At 37.9% G+C, this 18387-nt stretch overlaps 2 protein-coding genes across 6 annotated transcripts in view; one reads left to right on the top strand and one right to left on the bottom strand.

Moving 5' to 3' along the window:
- LOC127662164 (frizzled-3-like) overlaps positions 1 to 4491 on the top strand; it is a 46069-nt gene extending 41578 nt beyond the window's left edge. For both annotated transcript variants that reach the window (XM_052153220.1, XM_052153219.1), the window contains exon 7: positions 194 to 4491. In XM_052153220.1, the coding sequence (XP_052009180.1) occupies positions 194 to 434 (241 nt within the window). In that variant the 3' untranslated portion in view covers positions 435 to 4491. The remainder of the gene's footprint in view (positions 1 to 193) is intronic.
- A 143-nt stretch (positions 4492 to 4634) lies between these two features.
- Positions 4635 to 18387, bottom strand: part of LOC127662162 (serine/threonine-protein kinase MRCK alpha-like) — a 74650-nt gene continuing 60897 nt past the window's right edge. For 3 of the 4 annotated variants that reach the window (XM_052153213.1, XM_052153214.1, XM_052153215.1), the window contains 12 exons: positions 18107 to 18246; positions 17931 to 18012; positions 16760 to 16979; positions 16603 to 16665; positions 15814 to 16413; positions 14242 to 14339; positions 13997 to 14081; positions 13334 to 13457; positions 11601 to 11718; positions 10057 to 10174; positions 9210 to 9373; positions 4635 to 7451 (listed from right to left, as the gene is read on the bottom strand). In XM_052153213.1, coding sequence (XP_052009173.1) covers positions 7320 to 7451; positions 9210 to 9373; positions 10057 to 10174; positions 11601 to 11718; positions 13334 to 13457; positions 13997 to 14081; positions 14242 to 14339; positions 15814 to 16413; positions 16603 to 16665; positions 16760 to 16979; positions 17931 to 18012; positions 18107 to 18246 — 1944 coding nt within the window. In that variant the 3' untranslated portion in view covers positions 4635 to 7319. Of the gene's footprint in view, positions 7452 to 9209; positions 9374 to 10056; positions 10175 to 10788; positions 10972 to 11600; positions 11719 to 13333; positions 13458 to 13996; positions 14082 to 14241; positions 14340 to 15813; positions 16414 to 16602; positions 16666 to 16759; positions 16980 to 17930; positions 18013 to 18106; positions 18247 to 18387 lie in introns of all 4 variants that reach the window. The other variant, XM_052153217.1, reaches the window with a different exon arrangement.

Here is an 18387-nt window from a genome sequence, read left to right as displayed (position 1 = left end):
ATGAAAATCGTTCAGTTCTGGTATTTTTTTAAAAACTGAACCAGTTCCCAACACTGAATGCAAGCACGTCAGTTGAGCTTATTCCGAGATACAACTAAATTATTGTGCATGTACAGACACGTACAAGTACATGGTTAAGAGATGCCTTACGAGAAGCATTTAAGAAACGTACTAATTTCTCCTTCAAACACAGGTACCCACCGTCTAGTCATAGAGGCTTGGAGGAACGCCCGGCTTACGGGAGCATGCCGCGACTCAATGAGCAGCTGTCCCAACTCAATGAGCAGCTGTCCCATCACGGAAGCCTTCATCGACTCGACAGCCAATCACGACACCTCAGTGTGCAAGACTTGAGCAATGCCCCACCCACTAGCATCACACACGGATCCAGTATGAACCATGTGGAGGAGGAGGAGGACGGTGCCAGCGCGTAACTATGAGAGATTCAAAGAAATTTTTCTTGGCCACTGTCCTGTGACTGAGGCGAATCTGTTGGCATGGGAGAGCACCTGCCTTGAAAGCCAGGGGAAGGCAGTAAATGGAAGACTTGGCAAATCCTCACTCGACAGACAGTTTGGCGGAAGCAGAGAAATCAGAGACTTGATGCATGTGTGTTGACAGAGCTGTCTTCAGGATTTGGCCCATTAGTGGCGCACCTAACACCTGAGTAACAAGATATGTTTTCTTTGATACAGTGAATTCAGAGTGACTGGTGGGTGAAGTTTACACCATGTAAAGTGATACGGTAACACTACTCTGCCTCTGGTCATGTGGTTGCCGTGTCAGGACTGTGTCACAGAGAAGAGGATAAAGCCTGAGTGGCCGCCGCTGTCTGTCGGTTCATAATGACATCCATCACGCAACACAGCAGAACCCTGTTTAAGGAGTTATGTCATTTGTAACTTGAAGACTGATGGGTCATTCCATGTTAAATCAACCAAATTTCAGAAACATCTTTGGAGGACATTTTTTATTCTGATAATAGTTTTTCTGAGAAAGATAAACTGATGATGAAATCCCAAATTTTAAATGCCATGGATCAATACTTGCGGAGTAATCCATTATTTTATAGAGTGGGTCAAAATGTACATTTCTATCTATGATTCTGGAACAAAACTACAGGTCAAAAAAAGAAATAACCCCAGAAAGATAGCAGTCGTTATTTTATATTTACATATAGGTAGGTATATTACTCAAATAAGTTGATTTCAGCACCAATAGTTGCATTATATGCCAATGGTGAGTCCAAAAGTGGAAACAAAACCAGACCTAAACTTTTTATTTTGTGTTGTTTTTCTAAAGTTGGAGTGCCTACAAGTCCAGAGGTATTTAAGGTATCTTAATATCCCTTTAGATTCTGGTTAAGAGCAAATTGTTCTTTTTGTATCTTCATATTTAAGGCCCTATATGGTTAAATCCCTGAGATATGGGGCTCTCAATGTGGCTCTGTGTGTAAATTGTTACGTTTGATAACTTTTCAATGGTCAAAACCAAATGTGGGTTACATAGTATAATTTACTGTGTTTTTCTTTGTTCAACAAAGCAAAGGTCTGAATGTAAATGTTTTTATATGAATAATTAAAATGTAAAAATCTTGATTTTGAGTCCACACGTACACTATTATTAAAGTGACAAGTGGCTCTATAACTAGTGCAATAGATATATCTAGTTTTTGAATTTCAGAAATGTACATCTGCAAATCATTAAGAGGCCAAACACTAAAGGTGCTGAAACTCTACTTGTGCTGATTTTATAATTTTTTTTTATCTGCACTAAACAAAACGTTGAGCCAGGGACCTCTGGTTGCATTGACATGGAATGACCCTGATGACTATTCCATTAGATTTTGGGTTTCAGAACCCTGAAAGTTGAAGGATGGTAAAAAGAGGGAAAGTCTTACCAGTTACATGCCTCTGGCAGTGTCTTTAATGGTTCTCTGGAAGTTTGGTCTAAAAGGCAGATACCTTGGGCAAATGTTGACCAATCAAAATACTTCGAAACTGTACCACAGAGGAGTGGCTCTCAGAATCCTCACCAACACCTGATGTGCTTTGTCAAGCCTTTTGATGGCTGCCTACCTCATCAGATCAGAACGCTCATGTCTGCTTTCCTCACATGGCCTAAACACACTTAAGAACATTGTTACAGATTAGCAACCATATGTACAGGAGTCTTGCGCTAAAAGCTTTGAAAATGGTGCTTCTGTCTGATGTTGCTCGCATTTATAACTTGCTTCAACACTTTGGGCCTCATTCAAGAAACATAAGCAGAACAAATGTGTGTTAATCGGGGATGGAGGGGAAAATATCAATGTTTTAAGTATTATGACATTTTACCTCACAATACTGTATTGATAGGTATATTTTCTACATGGATATTTATCATGAAGAGATTGATTACCAACACACAATTATTTCTACTCAACCAAATAAGGGACCAAAGTACAATTCAGATGAAACGGGAAAGTAAGTGGAAAAAAAAGAGAGGTTGCATTAGAGAGCAATAATCTGGTTCTGAAGGTAAACATCACATTCATTTTTTCCATTGGGGAATTGACTTTTAACGATAACTATGAGCTAATGTGATTTCCAGTGTTGTTAACTAATGATACATACTTCTGTTGAAACCATGAGTCCGCATTAATTCAACTGATCCTGAAGGGAAACAACCCATCAATTAGAGAATCGTGTCAAAGCGCACCAAAAGTGTTCTGCAGCACATCCACCCCCACAACACGCTGTGAAACATGCAATCGAGTGGGTCACACAAACTACTTGTGTGTTTGTTTATATACATCATGCATTAATGAAATAAAAATGCATAAAAATGGAGTGGTGGTGGTGTGGTGGGCTAAAGCACATAACTGTTAATCAGAAGGTCGCTGGTTTGATCCCCACAGTCACCACCATTGTGTCCTTGAGTAAGGCACTTAACTCCAAGTTGCTCCGGGGGGATTGTCCCTGTAATAAGTGCACTGTAAGTCGCTTTGGATAAAAGTGTTTGCCAAATGCATAAATGTAAATGTACTCGTATTTAAAAACTTTCAATCAATATTTGTATATAGTTCCATTGTTTTTAATTTAATGCTTCATGGAATTGCAGTTAATTCCCTCATTAAAGACATTACATGCATAGTCTTACGTTGTGATTCACCTCAGAGCTGGTTTGGTTCATGGCTTACAACACTTTTTCTGGAACCATGATGGCTGAAAAGTGGGCGGGCACTGTTGCACTCTATATATTAGAGTTTTGAACAATTATACATTATAAACAAATCTAATAATAACATACAAATGACAATATTGTTTATACATTTAAATCATATTCACAATTGTTCATTTGAAAATTGCTGCATTCAGTTTTTCAGGAAGTATTTAGTCAGAAATTCATTCTGCTTGTTTCATGAATGAGGCCCTTCGTGTTTAATAGACATGAATATATGGAACAGGATTTTTTGGAAACAAATAGGGGGCATCGCTGAACATTAATATTAAAGCATTGGGAGAGCAACTTATTTACATGCTTTAAACGTGAAGTCCTGTGTGTTTAACTTGTTGCAAGAGATTAAAGTGGTACTTAGTGCCTGAATATGTGACTTTGGACCTGAGTTTTGTGAAGCTTTTTTTAAAATGCTATTTCTGCTTTGCTGTACCTTTGCCTTTGGTATCACAAATACACTGGTTCATGCTGAATTCCTCTGTCCACTTTGTACATATTGTAGAATTTCGAGGAACAAATACAGCACTTTAACCACGGCTATCTGTTGAATGTTGAATTTGTAAAGACATTAAACCCTGTTATAGCATCATGCAATAATTCAAATAAAGATTTTATATACAACACATTTGTTTTTCCATTTTCAGAAAAGCTCCCCAATTTATTGATATCTGTAAGGTAATCAATTATCAGTGTGAAAAGTGGTGTCCAAACCAATACAAATAAACTCCACAGTATTTCATCTTAAATATGTCTGTGCAACGAAAAGAAAAAAGGAAACTGGTCCGCATTGCAGAATGGGGTCATTCTTTTTCACATCCCAACCACTCACGCCACACAGCTCAATAAAATACAATAAAAACAACTGAAAAATGAATCCATAAAACAAGTGATTACACCTAATATATGCAAATCTGTACAGTCTTACAAAAATCTAAATCAAGAAAGTAAAACAGTATGATATGAAAGCAATTTCAAAACCAAGGCAAAAAAAATCCTCAAGTGAAATGCAAGTGTGAATATGTATTTTTAACAAAATCACCCAATCGTCTTCTCTTATTTTAGTCAGTTCTACCTACAACGACCAGTTTCTACTGATCTAAAAACTAAGGCACCTCCCTTTCTAATCAACTGATCTATATCCATTGCTAAGTAACATTCCTAAAAAGATCAATAAACAGACTTGGATATCAATATATATCCTCAACTGCCATTTCTACTTTTCATTGCAATTCCTCCATGCAATAAAATAATCATTGGTTCTGACATACCTGAGAAACATTTCAAACAGGTTCCCTGTTCATGTTAATACCACAACCCTGGCAAATTCATTCTAACCCGTTACAGCTTAAATGACAGAAAAAAGCAACCTGCATTATCAGTAATCATTTCTGTTCAGTGGATAAACATGATTATGGAATAATACCTCAAAGGTATAATGAAGGTCCTAAACAATACCACAATGAATACAAATGAGTTCTTGATAATTCACTCATAAATGAAAATTCTGTAATTTACTCACTCTTATGTTGTTCTGAACCCATATGACCTTGGTCTTTTCTTCATAGAGAGCAAACATGGCTTTACAAGACTTAAAATATAGCGCACAAGGCGTATGGACTACTTTAATGGTGCTTTTTCGTCATTTGTGGTGCTTGACAGATCCAGTCCCCATTTATTTTTGCTGCATGGAAAAGAGCACGCTGGACATTCTGCAATATATCCGTATATTACATATAAGTTATATGGGTTAGGAATTAAATGAGGGTGAGTTAATGAGAAAATCATTTTTGGGTGAACAATTTCTTTAATGAACAACCTGGAACATTTTGTATTTTCACTGGATCTGCAAAATGTTCTTTACAGGAATGGCTGGGATGCATTTCTTAGTTTAGCAAGTCTGAGATAGCACTACTGAGTCTAATTAAATACCGGCAATTAAAGTAGTGTCTGAAATCGGATAAATTAACAGCAAAATTATTGATCTGATGAGGTTATGTTGAAGTCATAATGGCTTGGCTCTCTAATTTGAGGTATCTTCAGATTCAGGGATGGTTCTAATCTGGAATTCTATAACTTCCCTGCATATTTAAACATCACTACAGCAGCTTTACTGTATGTCCTCGCTGAATTAATCTCAATGTTGCCTTGCGGTCCCTGTCGTGTCATTATGAGCTGCAGAAGAGTTCAAGGAAAAGGCAACAGCTTTATGCACCAGAGACTTAGCATTGTATCATTGAAGCCATTTGAAAGCTCTCCACTGGGGAGAATCACTCCATAGACCTGATGTGTAAGGGGCTGTTCACAACGAAAGTGTTTTTGCATCAGTATGCTTTTTTTTTTGTTTAAATGTTTACTCTTCAAACCTGCTCTACACAGGCATATTTGACAATTCTGACACCTCGTGCAGGAGTTCCACGATTTTGACACAGAGCAGTGTCAAGTTAAAAGCACTTCCCACTTTTAAAACTGCATCTCAAGACCACATGCATTCAGCTTTATTCGTTGCACACCTTTTGCATTTTTTTCCCATTGTGCAATAACATGTTCGATGCGACGGCCCCTTAGTGTTCCCCTTGTCACACAAAAGTATCAATATTCTGACACTAGAGGTACATGCTATTTTCACATGTACACCTTAGGCAAAGTTTGGTTCTTGTGAGTTAGTATAAAACAAACTAAATGAAACCTTAAAACACTGACAAACTAAACAAAATACTAAAAGAAAATGATATAACATTAATAATTAAAAGAAAAGTCTTTGGAAACAGCACAATTGCTTCAGTAACAGAATTATGAAGAACAGATGTAGGCAAGAGGAATTTAGAATGAGGCTGCTGTGAATTTCTGTTACATTCAGCACAACAGCTAATTTATGATCACATGTAAATGTACGTGTTTATGGGTGCACGTTTAATACGTTTTTAATGTAGTACATAAGTTGGTTCTTGCACACAATGGGCCTCATTTATAAATCACGAGCAGAACAAATTCCTGTGAAATTGGTACGTAAAACCATTCTTGCGTCAATTTAAGAATTGCTTTACAATTTCACTGCAGCCGTTGTGAATGCTGCCTTCAATGCGACAATTTAAGCAAAAATGGTTTTTGCAAACTATTTAAACTAAAATAAATTCTGCTTGTGTTTCATGATGAATGAGGGCCAATGTTTTTTGTGTGTTCCTTTGCAGATTATACACAAAATTTGCTTCTTTTACATCAAATTGACAAATAAAATCTGCATGTTTAGAAACTTGACACGGAACATAAAAAGGAAAGAATACTCTGTCAAACCCAAGTCACACTTATTTAACATCCGAATAGTGTTGTTTTTTTCATTATATATTATACTCTACTTAAACTCTATTTACATTATTAAACTCAGAATGTATTCTTTGACCTTTGAATGTGAAGGTCTTCATGGCATTGGAGTGCAGAGGTCGAGTTATACTGTAGTGCTACAACTAGGGGCGCTCTTTCTGACAGGTTAACACTAACTCGTAGAGTTCGCGTAGAATATTATTTTTGGTCGCACTGAAATCTGAATGCTAGGATTGAACAGCATTTCTAAGTGTTCTTTAGGTGGTTTCCATGATCTTTGATGAACGTTTCCATGACCTTTAGTGTTATGTGTTTTGTTTATATGTTTATAATAATACCATCCGATGAACACTTATGAAAGCATATTTTTTCTTGTGTTGAGGCACACTTGATGCGGTTTTCAACAAACACTGATGAAAACTCAAGTTAAAGCTTTGAGTTGTCTGTAGGTGATTGCAGACTTAAGCTAAACTCAGTGGTTTGTTCCCCGTTCCACTAGAGGAAGAGAAAAAAGTGGCGTTGAGTGCACACAAAAGGTATGTAAGGTGCACACTTGTGTGCAAGTAAGAATAGCATAAACCTCCATAGGTCTTTGCACATGTGTAATGCATATCCACACCTAAACACGCAAACACACCTGGCTCCAGCAGCATGTTTGGGAATATATAAGGAGTCATCTCTTGGTCTCTGTTAAATTTGTGACTCTCTCTATAGCAGTTTATCAGGTCAGAGGGGGGGCTGGGGCCCAAATGACGTCACGAGACACCGGGCAGGGGCCCAGCTCATGTCTCCCATCCGAGGTGTTCACCGCGCTCCAGAGATTGAGTCTTGCTCTTGTGTGGGGGTGAGGGGCTTGGTGGGCTGCTCAGGTTGGAGCAGTTGGAGGCTGTGGAGTGACGAGGTGACTCTGAATCCTATAGACACGACACAAAATAAAAGTTAGCACATTATCATGACAGGACTCAAGCATTCATTTTCTCTTATTTCCTTCTGCCCATTTTTCCTCCACTAATCAAATATTTGCTATTTATTTAACTGATAAAATAATGAACAACCAAAAACTGAAGTAAACTTTAAAAGCAAAGGAAAAAAATTGATCTTGGGATTTTAAGAATCAATATGCATATCCAATGAAGATCTTGATTAATTGGAAAATCTATATTTTAACCCAGGCCTACATGGGGCAGCTGTCAGCTATACAGTTTAGTGGCCGTTTCAATGTGATTTTTGGTTTAATTAGCCTAAAAAAAGGAATCAAATCTACACAAATACTCATTAGTGCCTATTCATTCTGTTTGATGATCTGCCCAATCATCATTCTTTTGTCTGTATTCTACCCATTAACTTTACACACATTTTTCAGTAGTATGTGTCATCATACACTGCCTGGCCAAACATTTTGCATACTCTACTATTTCATTGGACTACCTTTAGCTTTGATTACAGCACGCATTCATCATGGCATTGATTCGACAACCTTATGCAACGTCACAACATTTATTTCCGTCCAGAGCTGCATTCATTTTTGGCCGAGATCTTGTATTGATGACGGGAGAGTCGAACCACATCCCAAAGGCTTTCAATGGGGTTAAGGTCAGGACTCTGTGGTGGCCAATTCATGTGTTAAAATGATTCCTCATTCTCCCTGAACCACTCTAATTTGAGCTCGAAGAATTTTGGCATTGTCATCCTGGAATATGCCTGTCCCATCAGGGAAGAAAAATCCATTGATGGGATAACCTGGTCATTCAGTGCATTCAGTTAGTCAGATTACTTTATTTTATTACCGCATAACATTGCTGAGCCTAGACCTGACCAACTGAAGCAACCCCAGATCATAACACTGTCTCCAGAGGCCTGTACAGTGGGCACTATGCATGACGGGTGCATCGTTTCCCTTCTTACCCTGATGCGCCCCATCACTTTGGAATAGGGTAAATCTGGACTCATCAGACCACATGACCTTTTTCCACTGCTTCACAGTCCAATCTTTATGCTATATAGCAAGTGTTTTTCCAATTAGCCTCACTAACAAATGGCTTTCTTGTTAGTGAGGATAATCAGCTGTTTAGTCCCAATCCTGTAAGTTATCATTACATTGTGCGTGTGGAAATGCTCTTACATTCACTATTGAACATAGCCGTGAGTTCTACTTTCAATTTTTTATGATGTGACTTCAAGCGTTTTAGTGATCTCCGATCACGATCATTCAAGATTTTTTCTGATGGAGGGAGTGTGATGCAACTTCATTTTAACTATCTTTAATTGCAGAATTCCCTGTAAAGTACTAAAATTCCCATAAATCTGAAGCACAAGCAACCAATGCAAATGCAATGGTTATGTTGAATTTTCACAGGTTAGGATAAAGGACTTTTTTTGTGTTCGTATCATAGAGAGTAGGAGTTTTCTGATGAGAAAATACATAAAAAAAGACACAAAAGCAGAAAGTGATTTGATTACATAATTTGCAATGATTTATGGGATTCACGGAGAGTCTATAATTCCCCCCAATATGTTTTTCAAAAAACTTTTGCTTCAAATCAAACAACTTGAATCTGTTTTTTTTTTGACAAAACTCTTGAAGTGCCCAAGAAGAAAATGAATGGGAAAAATCCTTTATGAACCAATTCTGCTGAAAATGTGGGCGGTGGCATATGTGTGCTGGCACTGACCTCTCTGTCAAACTGTGAGGGTCGGGTGTCACCCGCACAGTCCACGCCCCCTCCGGATGAGAGCGAGCCATCAGAGGGTGATGTCATCTGCCGTTTGGTGGAACCATAGTTGACACCGGAAAACTCTCGTCTCATTGTGCTGCCATTTTGAGAGGAGGAGGAGCCTGGAATATGGGACACACCCATTACAGATGACAGACATTGAGTGTGAGAATAGAATTAAAGTAACCAACACAGATTAGTCACATCTCTTACATGTTAATCTGAGTAGTAACCAACCGTAATTGTTGACATAAAAAAACATTTATAACATATACACCATTTCAAATGTATAGCCATGAGACATGATTTTTAGAGTGATAAAATCGTTTACTAATCTTATTTTATCTAATCTTGTCTACAGTTATATTTAATATTACAACTTGTAATGACGACATATCAATGGTAAACCCTGTAATCTGGTTAATGCTAAAATGCTGATAAATCACAATTTTTCTATCTTGTGGCTATACTTCTAATTCTTAATGTTTATGGACTAGCCTCATTAGCTTCCATTGTTTTGGTAACCACAATTTTGCAAAACAAATTTAATAAACGAAGGACAAGTCAAAATAATTCTTTGTGGTTGTCAACATTATGCCACATTGAGCGCAACTTGTAAACTAATATGTTCACAATCTTTCTCGAACATATTGCTATTTCCATTTCTTATTTTAACTACTAATTTCTCTTTTAATTTCTTCTACTTATTTTTTTATTACTTAATTTTCAACACTTTCATCCACCACATTCTTGACTAATTTTGATCCATATATCTGTCTGTGAGTGCAGATTTTTCGTTACTCACGTGTGCAGAGACCACTGCTGGCACTCACAGATCGGCCCGGTTCAGGTCTGGCTTTGCTGATGGAGGGAATGCTGACGGATGCTCCCAGGACACCACGACTCTCTTGAGGACGCACGTTCTAAACATTGCACAACACTCACAGAGGTCATAAAATATATCTTGCACTACATGGTGGAATTAGAACATAAATAAATTTACCAAGACAAATCTTGCTGGGAACAGTATACAGATTATTATGGCAAAAATACACATGATCTACATGATATTCTTTACTCCATTAGTGGGACAAATAATTGATTTGCTAACTTAGCTTCTGAGTCTACATTAAGCTCCTAAATGTTTACAACATTAAGTTTTAGCTGATATACTAATTTAAGATGCAGTCTTTGTCTTCCAGTATGTGAAGAGAAATGGGAAAATGAGAATGCCCCCTCCTTTATTTCTAAACAGCAATTGCTGATGTGCTTAAAACTAAGACACAATCTGGACACTTTCAAGCCATGGAATTTAATGATGGACAGAAAAGAAGAGATGAATTGGCATGCAGAGAATCAGACAGATTGTAAGGCAAGGATAATCAAACCCACAGAGGGAATTGTGATACAGGCAGTCTGGATACACAGATTGATGACTTGTGCTGTGTGAAAGTGAGATAATGCATGTGGCCATAAATTCATTCTCTCTAGAGAATAAATTGAGAGTGAGTGTGTGTGCAGCATTCTCAGGTCCTACCAAAGAGCAGATGGAAGTGGGGGTCCCGGAGGCGGAGCTGAGGGACAGGGAGTGGGAGGAGAGAGGGGAGGAATCCTGGGACAGGAAGTTGTCAGCAGAGGTAACAGTCATGTGATAGACATGCTCAAAGCTGGTGGGGGAGGAGATGAGGCACAGGCGGGGAGAGGGGAGAGGAGAACAGGGCTACAGCGACCAGGATGACCACAGATAAAAGGGAAGAGATGGAGGGGAAAAAAAGAATATAGATGCATGCACATAATGGAATAAATAATAGGAGGAATATAAACGTGAGCTAAAGTAAAAGACGACATGAAAACAAAATTGACGCTATTTGACCCTCTAATTAAATGCCCCTGGTTATTGATAAGAAAATAAATGTTTGTTCATAATCTTTTACCAAACTTTCTCCAACATTGACATGACTATTCTGGTAATGTTTCAGTCAGAAATGCATCACATAATTAAGGTTCCATGAAGTCTTTTAATCAAACAAATCACAATCTATAAAAATGAATGATAGGTTTAGGTGAGAAACAACATTAAATTTAAGCTTTTTAAGCTTTTAAAGCAAGTCAATATAAACTGTTATTGTATGGAAATGAAAGGCCGGCACATTCTTTAGAATATCTCCTTTTGTGTTCTGCAGAAGAAAGTCAGTCATATGAGTTTGGAACATGAAGGCGTGAAAATAATAATCCCTCTGTTTCATACACTCGGAACATTGCTGTTTGAAACAGATGGATGGCGGCGTAGAGATGCCGGAGTAGAAGAACATGAGAGGTGACGCTCTCCCCGCTGTTGGCTGCTCTTACCTTTGGCAGATCCTTGAGTATTTGTATTCCGTCTCCAGGGCCCATATGAACAACATGGTTGAAGTTTGTTGGGTTTGATATTAACTTATTCCTCATTTCTGGGTCTCTCGACATCTCCCTGCAGAGCACAACACATTCAGTGAGACGCCCAGTCACGACTGAAATAATGAATGCAGTTACGGAATAATATTCTCTTCTGTTGTCGTATTAAGCCTGATATATACTATGGAATAAGACACATTTATTTTCTTCTAGACGAACTGAAGCACCCCAGGTGAACGAAGCTGCCGTATATACTACGTGCGACGTAAAGATAATTGAGGGCGATGTCACGGTGTTTAACCTCGTACATCCCCGCGTCCACATTTGTGTACATTTTTATTTTGGCTTCACTATATGCAACGCATAATTTAAATGAATTAAAACTGGCTGAATACTTTTCGCAAGACTGGTTTTTATGGAGTCAGGATGAAATTAAGGTGCATTTCTAACTGTTCTGAGACCAGTGCAACAGACAGCACACTGGAGGTTAAGTCATTCACTAAATAGGGAGCATGGGAGCATCCTACAGCTTTCTATGCAGTTAAGTGCATTCACTCCTAAAATCTGAAAAACTTTCCATTTCAGGCTGCAGATGATGTTTGGACCACTCAGCATGTTTGTCAGACATGGGACAATGATGATCAGTACATAGATTCAGAATTTTATAATGCAAAATAAAATGTTAACATAGTTGGCACTGATTTGATGATGCTGGCCATTAATTTTAAGTTTTATAGTTAATAGATTAATTCAGCTTTATAGAAAATCAACTGTAATGTCTATAACGTCTCAAAACATGAATAAGCAACACTCCTGGAAACAAAATAAAGTATCTGATGAAAAAAAAATAATAATTTGACTTTCTATATTGGTATTACTTAAAGTTTCACAACTTAGTCCCGCTGTCCACATACTACTGTATGTGGACATCAATTTCTATGAAAGGTATTTGCTCTAGAAAATTATAATTTTTTGCTTGTTTATTAGGTCCTACTAGTTACAAATCAAAAAGGGAAATGGAAAATGCACTCAGCAGTCACAAGCGGGTCTCAGGAGGTTAACATACTTTTCCAGCCACAAATAAAGCCAATAATGCAGGTTTTTCTCTCTGTGAACTGCCGCTTTTAGTGCCGTGTCACTTGTCATGTTCCCTTCCACTTTTAAAAACTCCAATCTCTCTCTACTTATGTGTCTGGCCAAGCCATCTTTGTAGAGTTTGTGTTGCAAATTATGAAAGCAAGTATACTTCCGCACAATTTCTGAGAGGCGGGTTTAAAAGTTATACATTATAACAACAGTAACCTAGGTAACATCTCCTCAGCTGCCATGCGCGAATGTGTCACGACCAAACCACAACCACGAATAGTTGCTCTTTCACACAGCGCTCTTCGACCAGCCAAGTTCTCTTGGGTCAAGAATTTCAGAGATGTACGGGAACAGGAGAAATCCCACCAGACAAAAACGTCACTGCATTTCATCATCATTTGTAGGCAAACTAACGAAGCCTGTTCGCCCAGTAAGTATGACTTATATATTTACTAATATATATCCTATTGTGTTCCGCAGAAGAAAGAAAGTCATAGATTTGGAATGAAACGAGGGAAAGTAAATAATCACATATTTATAATTTTTGGGTGAACTATTCCTTTAAAACACATCAAGTTGTCAGGCTCTGTATTACTGAACATCACCTCCTCTGCAGAACTCGCTCTTCCTCCGGCACACGGAAAGAAAAGCGCCGTTTGCTCGCCATACTGCGCACCATCTGTTTGCGGCTGTTTTCTGATGTCTCTGGGACCACCAGCTCATCACCCTCTGCACATAATTACACACAAAACAAACGATACATTATACAAATTAAAAAGTGTAAAATTATACAGCAACAAACGCCCATTACAATGCACATCATTAGTACATTAGCAAGCATTGTGATACAAATCTAAGCAGTTCACATTTTATTTTATATATTAAAGACAACATGCATTTCTAATGCATTTAACTTCTGTAACATAACCAATTTCTAAGTGAAACACAATATTCAGTGGAAATAATGAAGGACGAGACTTCGTAATCGATTGGGCTTTGATAAGATAGGTGATTTAAAATTTTTCCCTGCCCACACGACCTTGCCATTTCAGAGGCAAAGAAAGTTATTGCATTTTATTAACATGCACAGATGAATTGTGTACAATAAGACCAGAAGCATATATTAAGGAAGTAAATAAAGCAATTTGAAGTTCATTTTGTCTCCTATCCAATGATGTAATTTGCAAAGATTATACTCTCTTCATGAGTACCTGAAATAGACAGACACAGATGACGAGGAGGAGTGTGTCTACAGATGCAGTGCTCACCTGCTGTCTTGTTTTTAAAGTAGATGAGCCTTATGGTTTCCAGTCCCAGCAGGTTGAGAGAGCCGTCAGCGTTCAGAGGGTGAACCTGCCATGCAGGAGACACACCGCTCATTGTAACACTACCACATGCCTGTACCACAGTTTACTCTATATGACACAGAGAGGAGCTAATATCTTTGTCTCATCAATTACATTTCTGGCTTTTATCTTTCACAGCTGCATTTGAAGAGTTATATAAATTGTACCTTTTTCAAAAGCATCGTTTGAATCCACTCCATAGTGTTGACGTCAAACACATCCACTGCATTCTCACTGTACACTGACAGATAAGGTGCATTATATCCTGCATGACAAACATTTCAGAAAAAAATTACCTATTGCCACTTCTACAATAACTGTAATAAACAATAAATACATCACAACAAAGTGAATTCAAGGCATATTATACATTATATACATATTTGAATAACTTGGCAATAACAATTTAGTGCAAAATAGTTTTCAAACATCAAATCTTGAATTCTAAAGATTTAAAAATGGTACATTGGTTAATTCATGAATACTTTCACACTACAATCATACAACATAAACACTATTGCAATCATTTTAACTAGAAAATGTGCTTGCCGATATATAAAACAAAATTGTGGCAAAAGATTTAAAAATAAAAAGGTTTAAATTAGATTTATTTCAATACTCTTAACTTTACCAAGTATTACATACTTCATTCAATAAATGCTAATGCAAACATAGTTTTATTTACTAAACTGCTTTGTTTAAAACGTAAAAATTTTGTTTACCGAGTTCATACTCCACATTAATTTTATTAAAATGATAACGCTTCACATTTCTAATAGTTTATAATATATACATTATTAAAATATTACTCAATTCACCGTAAATCTTAAAAATAGACAAATATCAAATGTGATGTAAGCAAATTTAGCCGTTCTACTTCCATGAGACTGAGCCGCTGAATTATCCACGTCCCCTCTTTCCAAAACCATGCACTTTAAAAGATACCAAATTAGCTTTATTGAGAGCAGAAATGGTTGTTAACACAACAGCAGCAAAATAGTGCCTTCAACTGACAACTGTTATGAAAAACATGGCATAAAAATGGCATTAAGCCTCAATATTTCGCTGCAACTGCAACACTATAAGAATGTGCAAAATGATTGACAGGCAGAAAGCTTCAGTGACCGCAGTCCACTGACACATTTTTGTTTGCCGTTTACAGACTTCTACAGTTGTCACAGAGATCGGTGAGATATCTCACAACAATTATTTCATGAATATCTTTCAGGGAGTAGGAATTTATTTTTGCAAAAAAATCACTTATAGTACCTTTAAAGCGATTGAGAAGTACACACATACGCTAATCCTGAACAAACCTTTTTGTATGCAGTATTTACACGAAAATCACAACGCAATTTTGATAACATTCAAATTCCAATTGGGCATTATCCATTGATTAGGCTTTTGGTAAATTTTGGAACTGACAAAAGGGAGAACTAAGGGGTCGTTCACACCGAGTGTGTTTTTTGCTCTATTTTTTGTTATTTTTTTGGGGTATTTGACTCCCGCATGAGTGTTGTGTTTTTCAGAATGTGATGTCAAGTTAATGGAACCTTAAAAGACACCTGCATTCTGTTCCATCTGCTGCATTTAGCTTTTTTAAAATGCAAGAATCCGTTCAGTCTGAATGGCCTCTAATGCTTCAGTTAATCATTCAAGAGGACGCGGTTCTCTAATGATGCTGATAATATAAAAGTGGTCCATCATTGGCCAGTACAGTGATCGGAGCAGTAACTCACGGCAGGCGGTGGGCGTGGCCGGCCACATCAGCTCCTGTTGTCGTGACCGTCTGCCCTGGCAGTCCACATAAACGCCGATACTGCTGAAGCACAAAAGCAGCTCTTTACTGGAGATCTCCACTGCACAGAGCGCATCCAGATTCATCTGCTCGATGAAGGCCAGCGTGTGGTCGTCTGGATGGAGGAGGCTATTGGGAGCTCCATCGCCCTGAAGATTGTAGCACAGGAACCCGGACTGGAAGCCCACGCAAAGCTTCTCGCCATGCAGCCCCATCCACTGCACGGTTCCCGGGACCAGGATGTCCCAAAGCTTCCGATGTCGTGTTTTACTCTTATTGAGTTCGTAAATGATCACCTTGTCAGTTTTTTTCATAGCCACGAAGAGGCAGGTGAGAGAACCGTGTCTGATTGTGCCTGAAACCAGGGAGTGGCAACCTTTTGTCTCGGCTATCTTGTAGAAGTCGGCCTCGCGATCGTCCAGGGCAACCATGGGGTAGAGTCGCACGTGACCGTTTCGTCCTGATATCACAGCGATTAGCTGTTCAGATGGGATCAGCTCAATTTGATGGACCTTCTTATTGTCTCCTACCTTGATAATATCTGCAAATAGGAATATGTAAACAATAAGAGGCTTGTGTTTTGTATCACCATTAGAGAGTGCAGTAAGACACCTTAACACAGTAAGTATACTGAATATATATATTTATTATAGTATACACACAATGTGTCTATTGACTTGATCAACATAGATATTTTAGATACATTTATTAAGCTTGGAATGACACTTACAATCTTTGGTAACATGAATAATGTACAATCCCTCCTCACTGCCCAGAGCTATTCTCTCATGATCTGCAGATAAATAGAAGTGAAGTTTAAATAAAGCAGAGCTTGAAGAATCTGACAATAGACTAGTATTGTTATATGTTGGCGATGTGGCTGTCACCTATAATAGCACCAGATTGTGTGGTTTTGATGAGATGCAGGGCGCTGTCATATGCTTCTTTAGGGATGTAAACACTGCGTTCTTTCAGTTTGCTCTTCTTCAAGAGACGATGCAGTTCATTCAGGACGCCGACCCACTTGGTTCTCTCCTGATCACTGTCTGCCAGGATCAAGATGGAACATTTCTTACAGCTGGGGGAGGACAGCTGAGATGCTGTCACCTTCAGGAGAAGAGAAGGACAACTTCAAAGACTTAAATCTGTAAATATTAAATATTTACTTGTATTTTTTTTAACATTTACTGATAATTGTTAAATAACAATAATTAAAATAACAATAATTATTCATTTAAATACATTCCTTTATCGTTAGTTATAATATAAATCGTATTACGTTTAATTAGGTAACATTGTTTAATTTATAATAACTTTAATTACATTTTTATTTTTTTTATTTGGCTCAATGGTTAGCACTGTCGCCTCACAGCAAGAAGGTCCTGGGTTCGAATCCCAGCTCAACTAAGCCTTTCTCTGTGGAGTTTGTATGTTCTCCATATGTTTGCGTGGGTTTCTTCCAGGTGCTTCGGTTTCCCACACAAGTCCAAAAAACATGCAGGTTAAGTGAATTGGAGACTCTAAATTGCCCCATGTGTGAGTGTGTATCAGGAAGGGCATTCGGCGTAAAACTTGTTCCAAATCAAATATATATATATTTGCAAACTCTCATGAAGCGGATCCGGCACCTACGTGAGACAAACGCTTGGAGAGAGTGTAACTTACTCTGTTAAAAAAAACTTTATTCCTAACCCAGCTTAATATTCATAGACAACCACAAGGAAGCCATTTCTAGGTACATTTTTTCCTCAAAAATGTAACCGCCGTGTCTATGTGGCACAATGAAACTTCCTGTTTGTTTAAATCGGCCCATCCAATCCATCACAACAACACTGACTCAGCCAATGACTCTGTTTGTTCGATAAACAATCATGCTTGTTTTTGCAATTCTTTCAGGTGGTGCTAATGTGGCAGAAATTACACACATTTCTTTAAAGAAACCTAGAAATATTGTGTCTTGTAGCCGCTATGACAGAAACATGCATTTTATACATAGTATTCTGAATTTATACATACAAAAAAAAGTTATATATATATATTAGTACACTCATTACTCACCCTAAAGATACAGGGAATGTCTTTCCAGTTTGCATGAATGACATCTGATGCCAGAACGGAGCTAACTGAGAATTCCTCATCCCTACAACAAAAGAGAGATGGAGAAACCCTGATGAGATGTCACACAAACTGACCCATTAGTGTCATAGACAGATTGTTCTAAAGTCCTGACTGACCTCATGTCAATGACCTGGTTCACTATGACACCAGGCTGAGCAGCTTTGCCTTCAGGGAGATCATATAAGAAGAGCTTGAAGTCACATATCACAGCAATGGCTCTCTGCCAGCCCTTCTTTACACCTAGTGGCCTAGGCACCTAAGAGAAGACATCTCACAATTAGACATGGACTAAAAAAACAAAGCAACCAACATTTATATAAACCATTTCCCATATAGAAGAACATTTTGTAAACTCAGTGGAAGTAGAGAAAAGCCAATGTGTACCTGAGGTGTTAAA

The sequence above is a fragment of the Xyrauchen texanus genome, chromosome 22 (assembly GCF_025860055.1).
Source record: "Xyrauchen texanus isolate HMW12.3.18 chromosome 22, RBS_HiC_50CHRs, whole genome shotgun sequence".
NCBI classification, from domain to species: domain Eukaryota; kingdom Metazoa; phylum Chordata; class Actinopteri; order Cypriniformes; family Catostomidae; genus Xyrauchen; species Xyrauchen texanus.
This window is presented reverse-complemented; position numbering and strand designations above follow the sequence as displayed.